The 19,742-nt window shown below is 37.4% G+C and overlaps 1 protein-coding gene across 2 annotated transcripts in view; it reads right to left on the reverse strand.

The window, feature by feature from the left end:
• The window catches only part of LOC138327015 (uncharacterized), a 63,954-nt gene that overhangs the window by 26,740 nt on the left and 17,472 nt on the right, over positions 1–19,742 (reverse strand). The window contains exons 2-4 of one of the 2 annotated variants that reach the window (XM_069272983.1): positions 17,956–18,224; positions 16,903–16,989; positions 3,533–3,639 (exon numbers count right to left, since the gene is read on the reverse strand). In XM_069272983.1, the coding sequence (XP_069129084.1) occupies positions 3,533–3,639; positions 16,903–16,989; positions 17,956–18,224 (463 nt within the window). The remainder of the gene's footprint in view (positions 1–3,532; positions 3,640–16,902; positions 16,990–17,955; positions 18,225–19,742) is intronic. The other variant, XM_069272984.1, reaches the window with a different exon arrangement.

The following is a 19,742-nucleotide window of genomic DNA, read 5'->3' on the forward strand; positions in this document are numbered from 1 at the left end:
CATCTGAGTTCCGTAACTTAACACCACAGTCTAAACCTTCATCTTGTACACCACCATCTAAGTCTAATTTATAATAGCAGCTGTACTTTTACTTTGTGATGGTACAGAGGCCAAAGTAGCAATAGGTTGAGAGGTCTTGCTCTCTTCTCTATCTACATATTTCTTAAGCATATTAACATGACATAATTGAGTTTTCTTGCGCCTCCCTGGAGTTTGTACAATGTAGTTAACATCTTTCTTTTTCTTTTTATCAACAACATAAGGTCCAAAGTATCTAGTTTGCAAAGGCTGACCCGGTATTGGTAATAGAGCCAACATTTTGTCACCTGGATCAAAACTTCTTGCACGGGCATCTTTATCATACCATGTTTTCATTTTGGTTTGAGTAACGGCCAAATTTTCTTTCGCCAGTTCACATGCCCTTGTCAACCTTTGCTTTAAGTTAGACACATACTCTAATAATTAATTTTTCTTTGTTTTCATACCAAATCTGGCTTTCTGATTGGCCAATATTTTTTTGCATACCACTATGAAAAAAAATACGAGAATGGCGTGAAACCCCGACGTTAACGTGACGTCACAATAGAGACATTGACGTTGCGTATTGATTCGGAAAAAAGAATCCCTTGAAAAACCACTATAATGTTACATTTAAACATACTTCATTTTATCAAACAGAGTATAAAATTAATTATAAGCATTGGTGTCACTATTTTTTAATTCTATCGGGGTATGAAAAAAATTTGTTTGCAAACAATTTTTTTTCATACCCCGATAAAATTAAAAAATAGTGACATCAATGCTTAAAGAGATTCACTTTCGAATCTTCGTCCAAAATTGTGTCTTTCAAAAATTTCAAAGGACAACGTATATTGTGTCCAAACACAAGTTCAAAGGGACTGAAGCCAAGAGAATCTTGTACATATTCTCTAACGCCAAACAACAACATGTGTATGCCTTCGTCCCAATCTCTTGTTTTCAAAACAATAGATCTCATCATATTCTTCAATGTCTGATGAAAACGTTCTAAAGCACCCTGAGACTTTGGATGATAAGCACTAGACTTATACTGCTTGATCTGGAGCTGGTACTTGTTGAAAAAAATCAGACATGAAATTCGAACCTTGGTCTGATTGGACAGCTTTTAGAAGACATACCACCGTAAAGAATTTAACCAAAGCCTTGACTATGTTAGAGGCCTTAATATTCCTGAGTGGAATTGCTTCAGGGAAGCGTGTGGAAGCACACGTAATAGTTAAAAGATACTCATTCCCAGACTTAGCTTTGGGTAGAGGACCTACACAGTCTATAATGACTCGACTAAATGGTTCCTCAAATGCTGGAATGGGGTACAGAGGTGCCACGGGGATTTTCTGATTAGGTTTCCCTACCACCTGACAAGTATGACAAGACCTACAAAAATCTGCCAAATCCCATTTCACCTTGTGCCAAAAGAAGTGATCTAGGGTCCTGTTATAAGTCTTTATCACACCTAAATGTCCTGCCTTAGGTACATCATGAGACAAACTCAGAATATCTTGCCTATACCTCAGTGGAACAACTATTTGATTGACAACCTTTCAGTCTCCTTCGGGAGACACATCAGGGGGGCGCCACTTGCGCATCAACACACCTGACTTACTGAAGTAAAAACTGGGACTTTCTCAGCCTCTTCCTCACTCAAAGCCCGATTACACAATAAGGAGATTTCAGGATCTTTTTCCTCTTCTACTATAAGCTCCTCTCTAGACAAAGATGATTTCTCAAAATCTTCACAGGTTTCAAGTTGGTGATATCACTAGTAAGTGAAACAAAACCTTCAGAAATGAAGGGAGAGTACTTCTCCAAGACACTATCAGACTCTGAGCTCTTAATCTCAACAGACACGTTAGAATCTTCCACGATCTCACTAAGTTTCTGACTAGGCTTTGACATAGCTAACACAGAAGGAATTGACTGTTTACGCCTTTGCTCCTTAAGCTGGAGAGAATAACATTCAGACATAACATGTCCTACTTTCTACTGACCACAAGGAGACCCCACACCTACCCTATGATCTGTTTTAGAATCAGACTTAGTCTTATCACCTAATTTAGGTTTGTCATTAGAAGGGCCACTAAAGGTTGGGTTCCTAGGCTGACCAAATTTACTAGTACCTGTGGTATTATTTTTGTCTTGAGAACTGTTTTTAACAAATGAGCCTTTGTGGGTGAAAGCGTAATAATCAGCCATTGTAGCTGCTTCACTAAGTGTTTCAACTTTTCTCTCATCTAAATGAGTTTTTATGTTCGTGTGGACATAACGTTTAAACTCCTCTATCAACAATAATTGCCTCAATTTACCTAAATCGTCAACAATATCTTTAGAATCACACCACCTTTTAAACGATTGTTCTTTTCTCTGGCAAATTCTACATGAGTTTGTTCATCTCTCTTTCTATAGTTTCGAAATTTCTGGCGGTAAGCCTCAGGAACTAACTCATAAGCTTTCAAGATAGCTTTCTTGACTACGTGGTAATTTGAAATGTCATCTACAGACAAAGAAGAATAAATGTCTCTAGCTTTACCAATCAAGACACTCTGAAGAAGCATTGTAAGCTTATCTTCAGGCCATTTCATACTGTCAGCTATTTTCTCAAAATGCAGAAAATACTTGTCAATTTCTTTCTCTTGAAAAGGGGGAACTAACCTTATGTTTCTACTAACATCAAAACCTCTGTTTCCTTGTAAACCCCTAAAAGTAGGATTACTTGAACCGTCTTGAGAAGCTAATTCTAATTCTTTAATTCTAAGTTCTGTTTCAGCTTGCATTTTCTGCTTCTCTAGTTCTAACATATGATCTCTCTCGATCTCTTTTTCTTTTAAATCTCTTTCTATTTCATTTCCTCTTAACTCTCTGTCTTTGTCTATTTCTTTTTCTCTTAACTCCTTTTCTATTTCTCTTTCTCTCATTTCTTTCTCTATTTGTTTTATTTTCATTTCCTTTTCTTTGTCTAATTCCATTTGTCTTAGTTTCATTTCATGTTCAAGTTCCATTTGTCTAATTTGAATTTCTGAACTGACTGTTTCCTCTATACTATCTAATGCACTAGAGACAAATTTGCCATTGTCAACAAAATATTTTATAATTACATTCCGAATTTCAGCTTTCCTCAAATTAGTTTTGATAGCTAGGCCTTTACTCTAACTTCACTCAAAAGTTATTATAGAAAATAATATCCCAACTTTTCCTGAGACCGTCGATGAAAGTGATAGCACATCAGTTATAGTACAACTATAAGCCACGGACTATCATAACGTCACTTCCGGTTTATGCATAATCGGGCAGTCAGACAATTTGACCTCGATATCGACGGCTTATAGGTTATTCCGGTCGCGCGCGATACGGAGGGGTTCCTACACGTGCTAATAAAGCCATTCCCAGCATAAAGTAAAACTGAAATTATCATTTTTGACTGCACAAATCCTTTAACGTTACATAAAAGACACTCTAATGTAGAGTAATGAAAAAAGTCGTTCAGGTCAGTACTTACAGTACAGGCGGTAGATTTTCCGGATATATATAATCAATGGGAACGGTTAGTCTGATTGTGATGTTGATACTTCCATTTTCAGGAACTGTGTACTCGGGCAGGTCAGTCTAGGGAAATATAAATCATATTTATGTGATTGTTAACAGGATATCGATAGTTGTTGAAAAAACAATTACATTTCATCAAATGGGGTGAAAATTTTATATTTGTCCCCAATGTTCTTATGTTTCATCAGTTCAACATGCTTGCCTAATATCTCAAAATCCATTGATCTCGTCTTGTCTCGATCCAGCGAACATGTTAATAAAAGCATTACTTACATCCCCCATGTTTCTTTTTTCGACGAAATTGGTAGCAGTAAAGACTGCCTAAAAGGCAGATAATATTTTTATTATGGTATCAATAAATTTACTCCCGTCAAAGGCAAAATTTTACTGCAAATACTGTTCTGATTGGTCAATATTGAGTGAAAAGCATCAACAGTGACACAATTTATTAGTATTTTCGACCTTAAATCGTCCCATGAAATGAATTTCACGAAGGCAGTTTAAGGGGACTGTGTAAGTTTAGATCATTGTTTAAGTATCGATTATTTACATAAACTCTCTCGCGAATCAGTTTGAGGTGAGAGTACGCAGAGTTCGATGTTATACTTCCAGAAAATTAAAAAAAAACCCAAAAAAACAAGTACTCATTGTAATGGACACCATTAAATAGTCCCCCAAACGACCCCCTGCCTCCCCCTCCCCATCCCCTTCTGCAACAAATCAGAAATGCAGTTGCACAGTGTATATGAACATACTGGGAGAAATTTTGATGTACTTTTATATAGAAATTCAGGGTCTCCTGAAATGTTCAGAGGAATTGATTTGACAGTTATCATGACTGTATGGCATCCCTTAATATTTTAAGTTAAAACCCTCATTTACCAATTTTCAATGAATTGCAGACGAAAATTTGAAAACAGGAAGTTGGCCCAGCGACAATCTTTCAACATTTTTATCATATTGATCAGCATCCCTTAATACCCCTATATACTAATTTTCATTGAAATCAGAGACCAAAACATAAAAACAGCCAGTTAGCCCAGCGGCCATCTTGGAATACCAAAATCTTTACAAAAATGTTTGCATGTTGTTCGTCATCTCTTTAGACCAATTTTCATTGAGATCGGAAACCGAAACCTGAAAACAGGAAATGGGCCCTTGACTTCCAAGTCTACCAAGTTTTATGATCATCGGCCCAGTAGTTTCGGAGAAAAGTGTCGGAAACCATTCCGGCGGAAAAAAGTGGGAGGAAATAATCAACTATATAATCATTAACTTACATAATATATAATAATAATAATGAAAATACTGTAAGAGGTATCTTCATAATTCCAACTGTTCCGAAATCAGAATGATTTTTTAAGTGTTCCAGCAAAATTAATGTATTTAAATTTACCTACTTTTAGAGAAAATCAAGTTTATATGTCGCTGTTCCCCCAATGCAAATATTCACTTGGAAGGTCTTTATCACTACGATGTTGATTCCGATTGAAAACAAGCGTTCTGACGAATTTGCAGATTTAAACTCATTAGAAGGAGCGGAACAATATTAATAAACAAGATATATTCAGCACTAATATCGAGATTAGTCAGACATAGAACTCGATACAAGATAATAAGGATTTCCTGTAACAGTTGCGATAGGAAAATATTACGATGTAAGTAAATAAATGTTTAATTTCTTTGTTTTGATCACCATTTCTAAATTTGATGATGTGATCCCGAACATTTCAGTGACGTCACTTTTTAGTTCTGTATGAGCCCGGGTGATTCGACCTTGCAAGCTTGCGTTTTGAAGGAAGAAGCATTCATTTGCGGTATAATGGTGACAATTTGCACTCATATGCAGCATAGCATAGTTTAAAATAATTGTGTAAGTTTATCTTGAAACATTTTATCATTTAAACGTCACTTTGACAAAAGAAACAGTAGGCCTAGGCGACATTGTATCTTACTGTGTTTGTCGATACAATGCTTCGTTTAGTAGATGAAATTCATGAAAATATTGCACAAAAAACATCATATACATGCTTCTGAAACATTTAATTAATTATTTGAATTAAATATGTTTGAAATTGTGTGTAAGAAATGGTCTTCCACCGTCGAAAACCGATGAAACCGGGGTAGGGGAAAGTAGTCGCTACCATTTATCGTGATTTTTTTCGTGTGTTTTTATATTCATTTAAAAAGTAGCGATCTTTGGTCCAAAAAGTTTCGGAAATATCGTTCATTTTTTTAATTTGAGTTGAATACATCAAATCGGACCTGTTCCCTACATCGACTGCACATGTAGGCCTACCTGCAGTTAGGCCTATCGTGATTTTTCAACTTAGTATGCCTAGAATTTTACGATACATACGCAGTAGACTCGATTGAAAGATATATTTAAAAACAGATAGTGTTGTACAATTTCTCACAACATATAACTTTTGATAGTCCATGGTAACGTTATGAAATAAAAACTGTTTTCTCCGTATCAACACGGGCTTGCACCCTCTCTTGGCAAAATCCAAACCATCCCTCTCAAGGGTGTACATGTCTTCATCGACGTTCAAGCATTTCCGCAAAAAATAAACAACAGATAATCAAAGATTACGGTTTACCAGGTATGAACAACAAAAAACTTTGTGATTATTGATCAATCTGTTATTTTCGTTTTTTTTCCACTTTTCTTCATGTTGAAACCACAGCTACATCTACATGATATTTACAAAAGTTTTCCTTTTAGGAAATTCTAAATCATATTATTTGCTAAGATAGGTGATTAAAATAACAGTGTTATCAAAACACTGTATACATATTGTTTCAAGTCACTGGAGTGTATAACTCGGAGAGCTCTTCTCAATGTAGTATGTTTATTCAGCAGCCATTACTACACAAGTAATCGTGACGTAATACACATCAGTACGCAATATAGAATTATACTACTGGCTAATATAAGGGAGCTAACTCCAACAACCTTGTGACTAATCACTATACGTAACATCTCCCCCCTTAACATAAATTTCTGAATTCACTCAAAATAAACATTTCAAAATTTTTCTTATACCAAATTCACTTAACTTTTTGCAAACTCAACATAATCAAAATTTCAAGGTATGTGGTACAGTTAGCACAGTTCTTTTAACCAAGTCCTTGTAGCACAGTTCTTTATATAAAGGTACTTCCCTTTAAATACTAAATAAACCCAATAGCACAGTTTTTAAACAAAATCATTTAAACAGTTACATAGTCATCAAACCTCCTGGGCTTATGACAGGCTCTACCACTTCGGGTGGTTACGACATCAGGTTTGTCGGTATTGTCATTTTTGGTCAACAGGCTGTCCTGTGGTTCATTCATAGGTTGTGACGGTTCATCACGACTGGAAATCATCGGGGAACTCATCGGAACGCAAACATTGTGATGCTCAAAATCATCAAAAGCAGTGTTTTTGTCAACCCGTTGTAGAAATCGGCGATTTCTCCTGAATGTGTTCCCTTGAGGGGTGTTCACTAGGTAAGACCTATCTCCTAGATTACACTGAACAGTTCCTGTACTCGACCAAACTTTGTCTTTGTCAGTTTTGATTCTCACAGAATCTCCAGGTTGAAGTTCTGTTAATGGTGAAGCTCCATGACCTTTGTCGTAATACATTCGGGCGTATTCCTTGTAGGTTGAATCTTTACGACGTATTTCATCGCTGTCAGGCCATTCTGGCATTAGAGATTTCGGTAATATTGGAACACACGTACGGATTTTCCTTCCAAGTAAGAGTTCTGCAGGACTCACTCCTGTAGCTTCAATTGGTGTTGACCGATATGCCATTAGGGCCTTAAACACGTCATCCTGTTTGAGAATGCGTTTTGCGGTTTTCACTGCACTCTCAGCCGCGCCATTTGATTGCGGATAATGTGGACTAGAGAATGTCTGTTTGAATTGGTATTCCTCCGCAAATAATCGGAATTCTTCGGACGTAAATTGCGATCCGTTGTCAGACATTACCTCTTCTGGGATGCCCCAGCGCGAAAACATGTTCTTTAGCTTCCCAATTACCTGTGCACTTGTGGTTGTTTCAAGGTAGGCTAGCTCTATAAAGCGAGAATAATAGTCAGTAACAACCAAATACTGCTTCCCTTGCGACGTACACAAGTCAGCACCCACCCTTTGCCACGGCCGGAGAGGCAAAGGTGTACATTTCATTGGTTCTCGGTGCTGTGTTGGCTTATTGACTTGACAGAACTTACAAGTCACAATCTTGCTCTGAATATCCCTGGCTATCTTGGGCCACCATACTGTTGATTGGGCTTTAGCACGAGTTTTAGTCAGTCCCAAATGACCATCATGCAGACTATTGAGAATTTCCTCACGAATATTCTCTGGTATAACAATCCTATCTCTGTAGAGTAATAGACCACGTGACTCCGATAGTTCATTACGCGCCGCAAAGTAATCACGAATTTCACTACGTACATCATTGATGTGTGTTGGCCATCCATATCGAGTATGGTTGATTACTTCCTGTAGAGTTCCATCGTTGAAAGTTGCCTTGGTGATCTGTTGTATTCGTTTGTCAGCAATTGGACGTGTCGTATCAACTGAATCTACATAAATCTTTATCTCGTCCTGAAAATCATCATGTACCTCGTCGATTGGGCATCTTGACAGGGTGTCTGGGACGACTAGATGCTTACCCGGCACGTGTTCTGCCTTCAGATTATACCCTCTAAGGCGCATCAGCATACGTTGGCACCTAATAGGTACCTTGTCCAAGTCCTGGGTGTTTATTAATGGCACCAGTGGCTTGTGATCTGTCAGGAGACGAAATGAGTCCAGGCCTATTAAGTATCGCGAAAACTTTTCGCATGCCCACAATGCAGCAAGGCATTCTTTTTCAATCTGTGCGTATTTGATTTCTGTTTCACTTAACTTCCTAGAACAAAAAGCAATCGGTTTGAGGTTGTCGCCTTCTTGCTGATACAACGCTCCTCCTAAGCCGTAGCTACTGGCATCAGCACTTACCACAATGGGACAATTCTGGTTATAGAATGTTAGTACCGGTGTACGAGTCAGTAAAGATTTCACACGCTCGAAAGCCTCCTGTTGTGGTGATTCCCACGTCCATGCCTTATCAGACTTGAGAAGATCTGTCATAGGGCTGATGACTGATGCGAGATCTGGCACAAACCTACCCAGGTAATTAATCATGCCAACTACTCGGCGCAACTCTGCTACGTTACAGGGTGCAGGCATTTCACTTATAGCACGGACTCTATCCTCTGTAGGACTGATACCTTCAGCACTAATTCTGTGGCCAAAGTATTCCACCTCTCCTTTCCGAAACTCACATTTGTCACGGTTCAGTTTCAACCAAGACTCATGGATTCTCCGAATAACTGCCTCAAGGCGCTTATCGTGTTCCTCGCGATTGGTTCCGTAGATCAACACGTCATCAATAATGGCTTCGGTGCCTTCTAGTCCGGTTATCAACTCAGTCATTTTGCGTTGGAAGATCTCGGGCGCACTCGTGATACCAAAGGGTACACGCTTGAAGCAGTAACGACCCATCGGAGTAATGAATGTTGTCAACTTACAACTATCTGGGTGTAGTGGAATTTGGTAAAATCCACTTGAAGCGTCCAACTTGGAAAATACTTTTGCTCCGGCTAACTTTGGTGCAACGTCATCAAGGTTAGGTAACATGTAGTGTTCACGCTTAACAGCCTCGTTAAGTCTTTTCAAATCAACACAGATGCGCACGTTTCCATTCTTCTTCAGTACTGGCACCATGGGTGCACACCAGTCTGTGGGTTGATGAATTTTCTCAATAATACCTTCATTTTCAAGACGGTCTAATTCCGTAGCTACCTTCGACATCAAAGGAAACGCGACACGTCGCGAAGTAGTAAGACAATACGGAGTAGCATTATCGCGAAGCGTGATCTTCACTGGTTCACACTTCAACTTGTGTGTGGTTTCTCCTACGAAATGTCCTAAGCAGGTAAGTTTACTATCAGTACCTGGTCCATAGAGTGTAGATTTAGGTGGTTCCAACTTTGGAGGGTTTTTCAATGAACGGTATACTTCATCACTCATGACTGAAGTGTCTGCTCCAGAATCAATCTTGAAATTGATTATCTTGCCACAAAGCTTCAGATTTATCCTCCATGCAGCTTCATTATCATTACAGGTGACTGATCCAAGGAATAATGAGCTATCGGAAGTAGCATCATAGACTTCCTGTACTGAGCTGCTACGAGTACTGGTACAGCAGACTGCAAAATGGTTGTATCCATGGCAACGGTGACATTGTTTAACTTTCGCGTAACAGCGGTCTCTCTGGTGTCGTTGATTACATTTATTGCAATTATATGAATTGTCATTTCTAGCTGGCTTCGAGTGTTTATAATTACTGTCACCACGATTGCCCCTGCCGCGACCTCTACCGCGACCTTGACCTTTACCGCGACCTTGACTTTGACCGGCATTATTCTGGCTGTGACGAACACTCTCGACATGTTTTACAGATGCACTCTGATCTTTCATTTGCTGTTTGACTTGTTCTGACTGCCTAGCTCTCTCAATAGCTTGTTCAAGCGTTAAATCTGATATTAACTGAAGTTTCTCTGACAGTTCTTTGTCTGTTATGCCAATAACAACACGATCTCTGATGTGTTCATTTTTATCAGTAAAATTACAATGTTCTGCTATTTCATATAACCCTCTGACGAAAGTTTCAACTGACTCACCCGGGTTCTGTATTCTCTGGTGAAACTGTGCACGTTCATGGATAATGTTTTTCTTGGGCACGAAATATTCATTAAATTTTTCATGTACCTTGTCATATTTCGCTCTATCACCCTCTACATCAAACTGCAATGACTTGAATATGTGCTCCGCTTCCTTTCCCATTGAGTAAATGAGGGCACTTCGTCGGTGTCTTTGTTTAGCTTCGACGCGATTCTGTAGCGCGCGAAACGCTCCTTCCAATCCTCCCATTCTGACGGATTGTTGAAATTCAACGGCTCTGGCGGCTTAAATCGTGACATCGTTGAAAGTTCATATAACGCGGTCTCCTCACCGTCGTTAATCAGTAGGTGCGAACACTTCTGACACCATGTTTCAAGTCACTGGAGTGTATAACTCGGAGAGCTCTTCTCAATGTAGTATGTTTATTCAGCAGCCATTACTACACAAGTAATCGTGACGTAATACACATCAGTACGCAATATAGAATTATACTACTGGCTAATATAAGGGAGCTAACTCCAACAACCTTGTGACTAATCACTATACGTAACACATATAAATAAGCAGGTCTCTGCAGGTAGGGCGTTAGAATTGTACCTGCTGCCTCTATTGCATGATCGTAAAAGGCGACTGAATTTAGGATCTTATCTTTTCTCTTCTTCCTAAACTGACTTTATCTTTCCTAATGCCTCCCTTTGCACCGCCTTACTTTTGGCCTTGAATAGAGCGTTCGCCCCTGTGAGGAAGGCTGTTGGTTCTGTCTATATAAGTCTACATAAAAGTGGTAGTTTCTGTTCCTGCATAGCGCTCAGCATACAGGGAGTGGGACGACTGGTTCCCCTGTTGTCAGTATAATATGACCGGGTGGGGTGTGCTGCTTTTTGTCTTATAAAAAGGGCAACAGTTCCATTATAGGAGATTTCAGAAAAGATGGCGTGACGTCACAGAAAGTTTACATCCAGGTCCTCAAAGGTACAAACGCAGTATGGCGACTAATAAAAACAATAACAGATACGTACATCCCTGCTACACAATCGATACGCTGACATAAGTAACACTTTCATACTTGCAAATTCTGATTTTAAAATGGTTTCTTATTGTTTCAGAGGTTACAGACATTTATATTTTTATGTTTACAATTGTTTATTGCTAAATATATTTGTGTAGATTTAGTGTTGAAGCCAGCTTGCGAAGCGGTGCCGGGCCGTCACACGTACCCGTTTTTTTGTTCACACGTAGAAATCCATGTTGTGAAAAAGTTATGAATAGATAATTGATTTCAATGTATCATATTTATGTTATACATGAAGACTATTTAATATAAATACAACGAAATGTGAACCACCTGGACTCGTGCCCCGAAACGTTATATATAGCGTCACGGTACGTAAAACTCTTCATTCAACCACCTGGCTAGACACGGCCGCTCGTGCATGGCTTCGCTGGTTGATCACCTCGGGCCACAGCCAATAGTTGGGAAATTAATAATATTAATACGTAACTACCAACACATATACATTTCGTTATTTACCTTCAATATCCTGTTTTAAAGGAATGGTAATAAACCACTAGTACACATAAATGCAGATGTTTGTGTACGAACACGTATAGTATGGCTGCCAACATCTCAAAAATAAAATGGTGAAATCGTTCAATTTCATGCTGTAGAGCTTATTTTTATTTTTTAGTCACTTTTATTCCATGTACCGCTATGTGAAGTCCCAAATTGAAGATTTTTAAATAATTTGAATACATGTTAGATATATAGCTACATTGTAGATCGTAGTACTATAAATGCCGACCAGGACACATTGCGCACGGCTTCGAGAATCCTAAAATACTCGAAGTTTTGTTTAAAAATATGATAAAAAGTAACCATTAAATGACTCATTTGAATGTCATAAATTAAATTCCAATATTTCTGACGAAAAAGGTATCCAGAATACATAATTTTGTGACTCTGAAAAATAACGAAATTCGGGATCTCGGCAGTACTGTACGTAATGGCTGCCGTGCGCTTGGGGTAATCTACGAAGGCAAATTTTAATTTGGTCATAATCACACATCGTAAGGTGTTTTAACAAGTAAGACTTAGCAAACATTAATCGCTTATTAAAATGTCAATATAATATTTTGGGAAACTTGGAATTTAATTTGTAATTTCGGTCAATTTTGTAATATCTGTCAATGTTCATACGTAGATCTAATGGCGACCGTGTTTTTTTCTCGTGGCGGTCGAAAATGGAGTATAAACGGAGTAAAATGTATGAATACCAGATGTTTATATCTAAATACTATTGTTTAATATTTTCATTTACACTTTTTAAAATTAAAATAACGCAATAGTTCTCAGATTGTCGTACTATTTATTACAATAAAATGTAAACAAACATCGCAAGCGGCTGTGTTCCCACTATTTTTATGTGTACATATACGGAGTTGTACCTTTGAGCGCCCGGATGTACCTTTGTGTGACGTCATCGCCATCTTTTCTGAAATCTCCTATACAAGAAGACACAACACGAACATACCGCAGTCTCCCACGCACCTCGCACATCACACGCGCTACACCACTGCATACATGGGAGGCCGTCCTTACATAACCCTGGCTGTTAATAGGGCGTTAAAATAATCAAACAAACAAACAAACATCTGGCTTAGTGTTAACGTGAATATCTTCTGCTCTTTCGATTCTCACCACCTAAGGCTTTATTTAATATATCATGCAAACATGCTTTTTCAAACTATTCACAAAATCAGGTGAGGACTACATGTACGTGAAGCTATTAATAAAAAATATATAATTATTTTTATATCTGAGTATTTACATCGGATACACGGTCAATATCTTAAAGTAGGGCTACAGGTTTTATTTTGGTGTCGACACGGAAAGACGAGATGACTCCTGAAACCTCGTCATCTCCTCTCACCGCACAAACGATAACAGCATCGATATTGATTACAGCAAAATAAAAATGTCTAACGTTGAAAATATGTATTTGTTTATTCATTTTTTACATAACATAAATAATTCTGGACGTTAAAACAAATCATTTATTTCATCTAGGAAAATGGCAATTTGCAAATTCCACACACCGCCTGCAAGGAGACATCCTAGGCCTATCGCTACCCACAATGCACATGATCGTGCACACGGTCCTAATAATGTAACTTTTCATCTATTATTGATCCAGATATATCTGTCTTCGACAGTTATATTAGAACTATGAATAAAAACAACCCATCTCAACTGCTATTCTGGGACCATAAAATGTAACATTGGTCACCTCAGCCCAAGCACAGGGACACGTAAATTATTCATCATGTAAAATAATTGCTATTTACGTCACGTCCACATTACTGAAAAATGCGAAAAATGAATTATATATTATGTAAATATCGGTTAGCTTGTAATAATAATAATAATAACCCGAGCAACAAAAATATATGTCGTTTGGGGGACATACTTATCCTACGATTTAATCTAGTAGATAATAAATAATGTCCTTCAAATTCTAAAATCATTATCAGACTATTTTTATGAAATCATAACACCATAATATCAACCAATCAAAAGAGACGTAACAAATTAAAGAGCGACGTCATTGTTTTCATTCATGGGCTGATAAACTAATTTTTAATCAAATAACGAATAAAATTGAATTATGATGAGCGTGGTATATCTGTCATAGAGAAATTTGGGATGTTCTTTGTTGTTATATAATTGTATATTTTACCTATAGATGTGTTGACAAGTTTAAAATCTACCCTAAGGCATTGTGGTCTTATTTTTGTGGAGTGACCACCAATTACATATAGTATTCACATGTCAAAGTGTTTATAAACTTCCTTGAGGCAATGGTGTCATTGATAAGCTTAAGTAGATATATTTCATATCAAACTGTCGATATATTGTCAAGTCGTTTAATTGTGATAATATCTTTATGCTATTGATCTTGATTACATCCAGGTTTACCTATCGGACAATGGTCATTTTATTACAAAAACCCATGCCCGATTTATGAACATGAGTTGGATTTCCAAACTTCAAGGCGGTCACTACGGATATTTCTTGGATTACCAGATAGTGAACTGTGTGTGAACATTATTCAAATTCGGAACTTTTATAAGGTGGATCGCCATCTACGGACAACTAATTCGGTGTCTACATATTGGATTACCAATACGAGTGAACTTTCATTTTATTTCTTGTAATGTGCCACATATGTTTGATATATGAGAAAGAAATACAATACAAGAGAAAAGCAAATTCCACTTGAATTCTTCGTTTTGTGTCCTGCAATTTATACTCGTTACCAACGGTCCGAACCGAACTTGAAAACAACACACATTTTCTTTATTAAAATTGGTGAGAGAAGTCGGAGTAACTTGCCACAGGTAAGCCAAGTTACGCACAAGATCCCCGGGAACCTCAGCGAGACCCCAACCTTGGAGCACCAAGACTGTTGCCACAAATTTGCTCCGCATTTTAACAATGGATGCCACATATCGAAACAACACGTCGCACCAAAGATCAATTCCCTCAGCGACACGAACAACGTTCCTACCAAATCTACCTTTCAACCGAAGATGGACACGTTCACCTGACGAAGCCTGTCAAACAACGGATACAAGGCACCAGAGACTCCCTATGTCATCTAACAGCCCAACATCGTCGCCTCGGAATCAGTGTTTTAGATGTGGTAAGTGGGTATTCCGTTGTTTTCAAGAGCACGTTAATATTACCTGTCAGGCAAAATCAGCCCAATGTTTCAAATGTGGCAAGTTCGGACATTTTTCACGGGCTTGTTTTTCAAAGCGCCCAATTTCGGACCAATCAAACCAAAATCATAAATCAAAAAGTAAATTTCACAAAAGCAGGGACGCAAAACGCATGTCAGAGTTCATCTTACGAAAATCAATCGTATGTGCATTTCCATTTTCGGACCTTTCTGACTCAGAATTCACCAAAATAAACAAAAGAAATCAAATTCAAGTGCAAATTGTAACACCGATCAAAAGCAACAATGGCACAAATGAAAACGAGCTGGAAATTAAAGAGCTCAAAATCACCAATGACAATCTTGAAGCTGAAAATGAACGCTTGAAATCAGAACTAAACGAGAATCAAACTTATACCAATGAGCTAAGAGTCAGCTTTGCAGAAACTTTTAATTTGTACCAGAGTGAACATGAGCGTTTAAAACGGGAGAATGCATTTTTTGAAAAAAGAAACGACGATAAATCTGGTCAAATAGATCGTCTCGAAAAAGATATAACAAAATACAAGGAAACAATCGCTAATCTTGAAAGCAAGATTCAGAATTTTGAAAGAGAAACTTCGCTTGTAAATTTTCAAATCTCTCGACAAAATTGTCAAAATTACGCACCTCCCAAACATAACCAACCATTTCGGCCAAATCGAAGACGAGGAAATTTTGGAAACCAATTCGGTTACTATTAAATTTTTAGCGGTTTTGCTTAACCCATGCTTAAGCTAATTTTACTTCTATATTTGATGAGATAAATGAAATTCAATGACAGTCTCTTGAAAACAACAGTATCCACTTTTATTACATGTGTATTAATTTGATGGGAAATCTATTGAATGAACGTTATAAGTTGAGAAAAGCCTAGGTGTATTTAGACTATCAACACTGACTTGTTTGACAAATAATTTAGACTCTGGGACAGAGTCTTCCTGAGCGAGAAGGAAGTTGTCATAGAGAAATTTGGGATGTTCTTTGTTGTTATATAATTGTATATTTTACCTATAGATGTGTTGACAAGTTTAAAATCTACCCTAAGGCATTGTGGTCTTATTTTTGTGGAGTGACCACCAATTACATATAGTATTCACATGTCAAAGTGTTTATAAACTTCCTTGAGGCAATGGTGTCATTGATAAGCTTAAGTAGATATATTTCATATCAAACTGTCGATATATTGTCAAGTCGTTTAATTGTGATAATATCTTTATGCTATTGATCTTGATTACATCCAGGTTTACCTATCGGACAATGGTCATTTTATTACAAAAACCCATGCCTGATTTATGAACATGAGTTGGATTTCCAAACTTCAAGGCGGTCACTACGGATATTTCTTGGATTACCAGATAGTGAACTGTGTGTGAACATTATTCAAATTCGGAACTTTTATAGGTGGATCGCCATCTACGGACAACTAATTCGGTGTCTACATATTGGATTACCAATACGAGTGAACTTTCATTTTATTTCTTGTAATGTGCCACATATGTTTGATATATGAGAAAGAAATACAAGAGAAAAGCAAATTCCACTTGAATTCTTCGTTTTGTGTCCTGCAATATATACTCATTACCAACGAACCGAACCCTCAATAACACAAACATTTTCTTTATTAAATATCCGTCAAATAAATCCTTGTACATGTAATTCAGCTTACTCATGTTGGTCAATCAGAAGCAAGTGGCGTTAACAACCGTTAGATAACATTTAACGGTTGTAAAGCAAATGAAAATGCTCATTACATTTAAAATGGTTTTTTCATCAATCAACATATTACTTTATCGATTTCATATCTTCATATGACCTCTTATATGTAACTTACTTCAAACCCTGCATAGAACGCATCACTGTTGGTATACGGGGTAGGCGTACTCTCTGTGTCGCTCCGGGCACGGACTGCACACTTTATCTAGTATATATATGTAAAAGAATTAAAGGTGCTCCACCGCTGACAAATGGTAATTTTTCTCTATCAAAATCAGGAGCAGATGATTTAGTATTTTTCTTCAATCGGAAAGTTACTGAATTTATACCATTACCACCATTGAAAAGTTTGAGCTTCTAATTTTATTTCAAGATAAAAAATATATAAAATAATTAATTGCATTCCGAAAAAATTCTGTGGCACTATATCCTAAATATATTGTGTTTATATTACCGGTAATTATGAATAAAAACACAAGCTGAATTGGGTACTATACAAGCCTAGACAAGCCTACAATAAGTGGAAGACGTTACATAGTTATATCTGCATGATCTTTTAAGGGTCAAAGAATTAATATCAACAGGATTTTCCAGATGACAAGGGATCCAATCAAACGTAAGTCTGTTGGATACGAATTACTTCAAATGGTAAATATGGGACAAGGAAGTAATTCCAACCGTGTGGACAAAAGAAAATTGTCAAATTTTCGAGGCGATCTGCCTCTTTATCAAGACAAACAAAACGAACACGATTACAAAATAGGATACGAACAGTAATGCGGGACAAAGTAGACAAATATTAAACTATACAGCACAATGGAGCGCAATTCACCCTTCGGCAGAAGTTAAAAAATAAAAAATAAAAAATATTTTAAATGATGTTTTATGCTAACTAGACATATATATATACGATTAAACACCATTTATTTTTGAAATGACGAGTATCATTTATGTTATGTCGGGGGTGGAGCTTCTTTAACTAAAACAGTTCTAATTTGAGTTTACTGTGGTTCTGCATGTATCTTATCTTTACAATCACCTGCAAAGTAAACCACTTAATTTGGTGTGGCTGTAAACATATGGATTTTAAATAAGATTCATATTGATATATAAACATGAGTAAACTATATAATTCTATACAATTGTTCATATGTTTAAGTCTATTGCTCACCAGAAATCCCAGTGTATATGTATCTGTCCACTCCGACTGATGAAGGCCGGTCTGTGTGAGGTTGGTGTACGGTATGTTTCTGTGTGTTACAATACTGTTGTCGTTGATGAACCATTGTATATCATACAAGTAGTCTGTCAGATCCTCGTCACTGGAGATGTTACACTGGAACACTATCCCCTGCAGTATCACAGGCGTCCCATAAAAAGATATCACTGATGACTGTAGTCCATGCGTAACGTTGGCGGTCAGTGTAACTTTAAGGGATGCTGTAATACAGATATAAAATGTTTGTGTAAAGACGACTACCCTAACCTCTCGATAATAAGCCTTAATCGATAATAACTCGGTTTTGAACGTAAGCCTTAGATTGAAAAGTATCAAGTTTGCACTTTGACTTTATTTTACATGAGTGTTATCAATACAGAATTCTCGTAACATAATGTATTTGTATTGTGTTCATACATACAGGTAAAATGCAAAGCATACATATTTATATTACCGAATTAGTTCAGGTACTTCATTTCATTTTGGTTTTAATTTAATTATTTTATTCAATTGTATTTGTTTCTTTGATACATTAACGTTCTATTAACAGCCAGGGCAATGTAAAAACGGTCATTCATGTATGTGGTGTGTAATATGTAAGCATTGCGTGGTGCGTGTCTTGAGAGACTGCGGTATATAAACAAATTGGACTGTACAATGGTGGGTTTCAATGATTCGCCCATGAAAGGTTTCGAAAATAAGCCGGTCTCATATTCAAGCCTTACATTCCTTAAAGGATAAATGAATCGAAAATAGTCCAGTCTCGAAAATATGCCCGAGATTTCTTGCAAAACAAGAGATCCCAGAAGGATCTTGGCGCCCACCTAAAAATGATCTATGTCTGGTAATTGAAAGATGGATCTTTTCCCTGCTTTTCAAACTTTTTCAAACAGTACTTTCTAAGAAATAGTGGTAACAAACTTCAACAATGAAATTCAAGATGGCTGCCGGTTGGCCATCTTGTTGCCCGATCAGTCCAAAAGGCATTATCCACAACTTGGGTCCAAGGGGAACCTACATATGGAATTTGAGAGATCCCTTCAGTAATTGAGAAATAGTGGTAACTATCAAAATCCATGATGGCGGCCGTTCAGCCATCTTGTTGACCGATCAGTTACAAAATGCAATATGCACAACTAGGGCCATTGAGACAGATCCCTTCAGTACTTTCCGAGAAATAGCGATAACAAACTTTAACTATCAAAACCCAAGATGGCTGCCTGGCGGCCATTTTGTTGACCGATCAGTATCAAAACGCAATATGCACAACTAGGGCCCTAGGGAAACCTACATATGAAATTTGAGAAAGATCCTTTCAGTACTTTCTGAGAAATAGCTATAACAAGAATTTTTACCGGACGGAAGGAAGGAAGGACGGACCACGGACCACGGACGAAAAGCGATTTAAGATGGTGGGCTAAAAATATAAGCCGCGGCTTATCATCAAGATTTTAGTATATTATAGGTATAGAAATATGATACATGTTTATGATATACATTGTAACTACAATTATCATATACACGTTTGTTCGATTAATTAACGTCCTATTAACAGCTATTGTCATGTAAGGACGGCCTCCCATGTATGCGGTGCGTTGCGTGTTTGTTGTGCGAGGTGCTTGTTTCGGGAGAAAGCGGTATATTCATATTGTGTCATCTTGTATAGTGGAACTATTGCCCTTTTAATAGTGCTATATCACTGAAGCATGCCGCCGAAGACACCAAGCAACACACCCCAC

The sequence above is a fragment of the Argopecten irradians genome, chromosome 7 (assembly GCF_041381155.1).
Source record: "Argopecten irradians isolate NY chromosome 7, Ai_NY, whole genome shotgun sequence".
Taxonomy (NCBI): domain Eukaryota; kingdom Metazoa; phylum Mollusca; class Bivalvia; order Pectinida; family Pectinidae; genus Argopecten; species Argopecten irradians.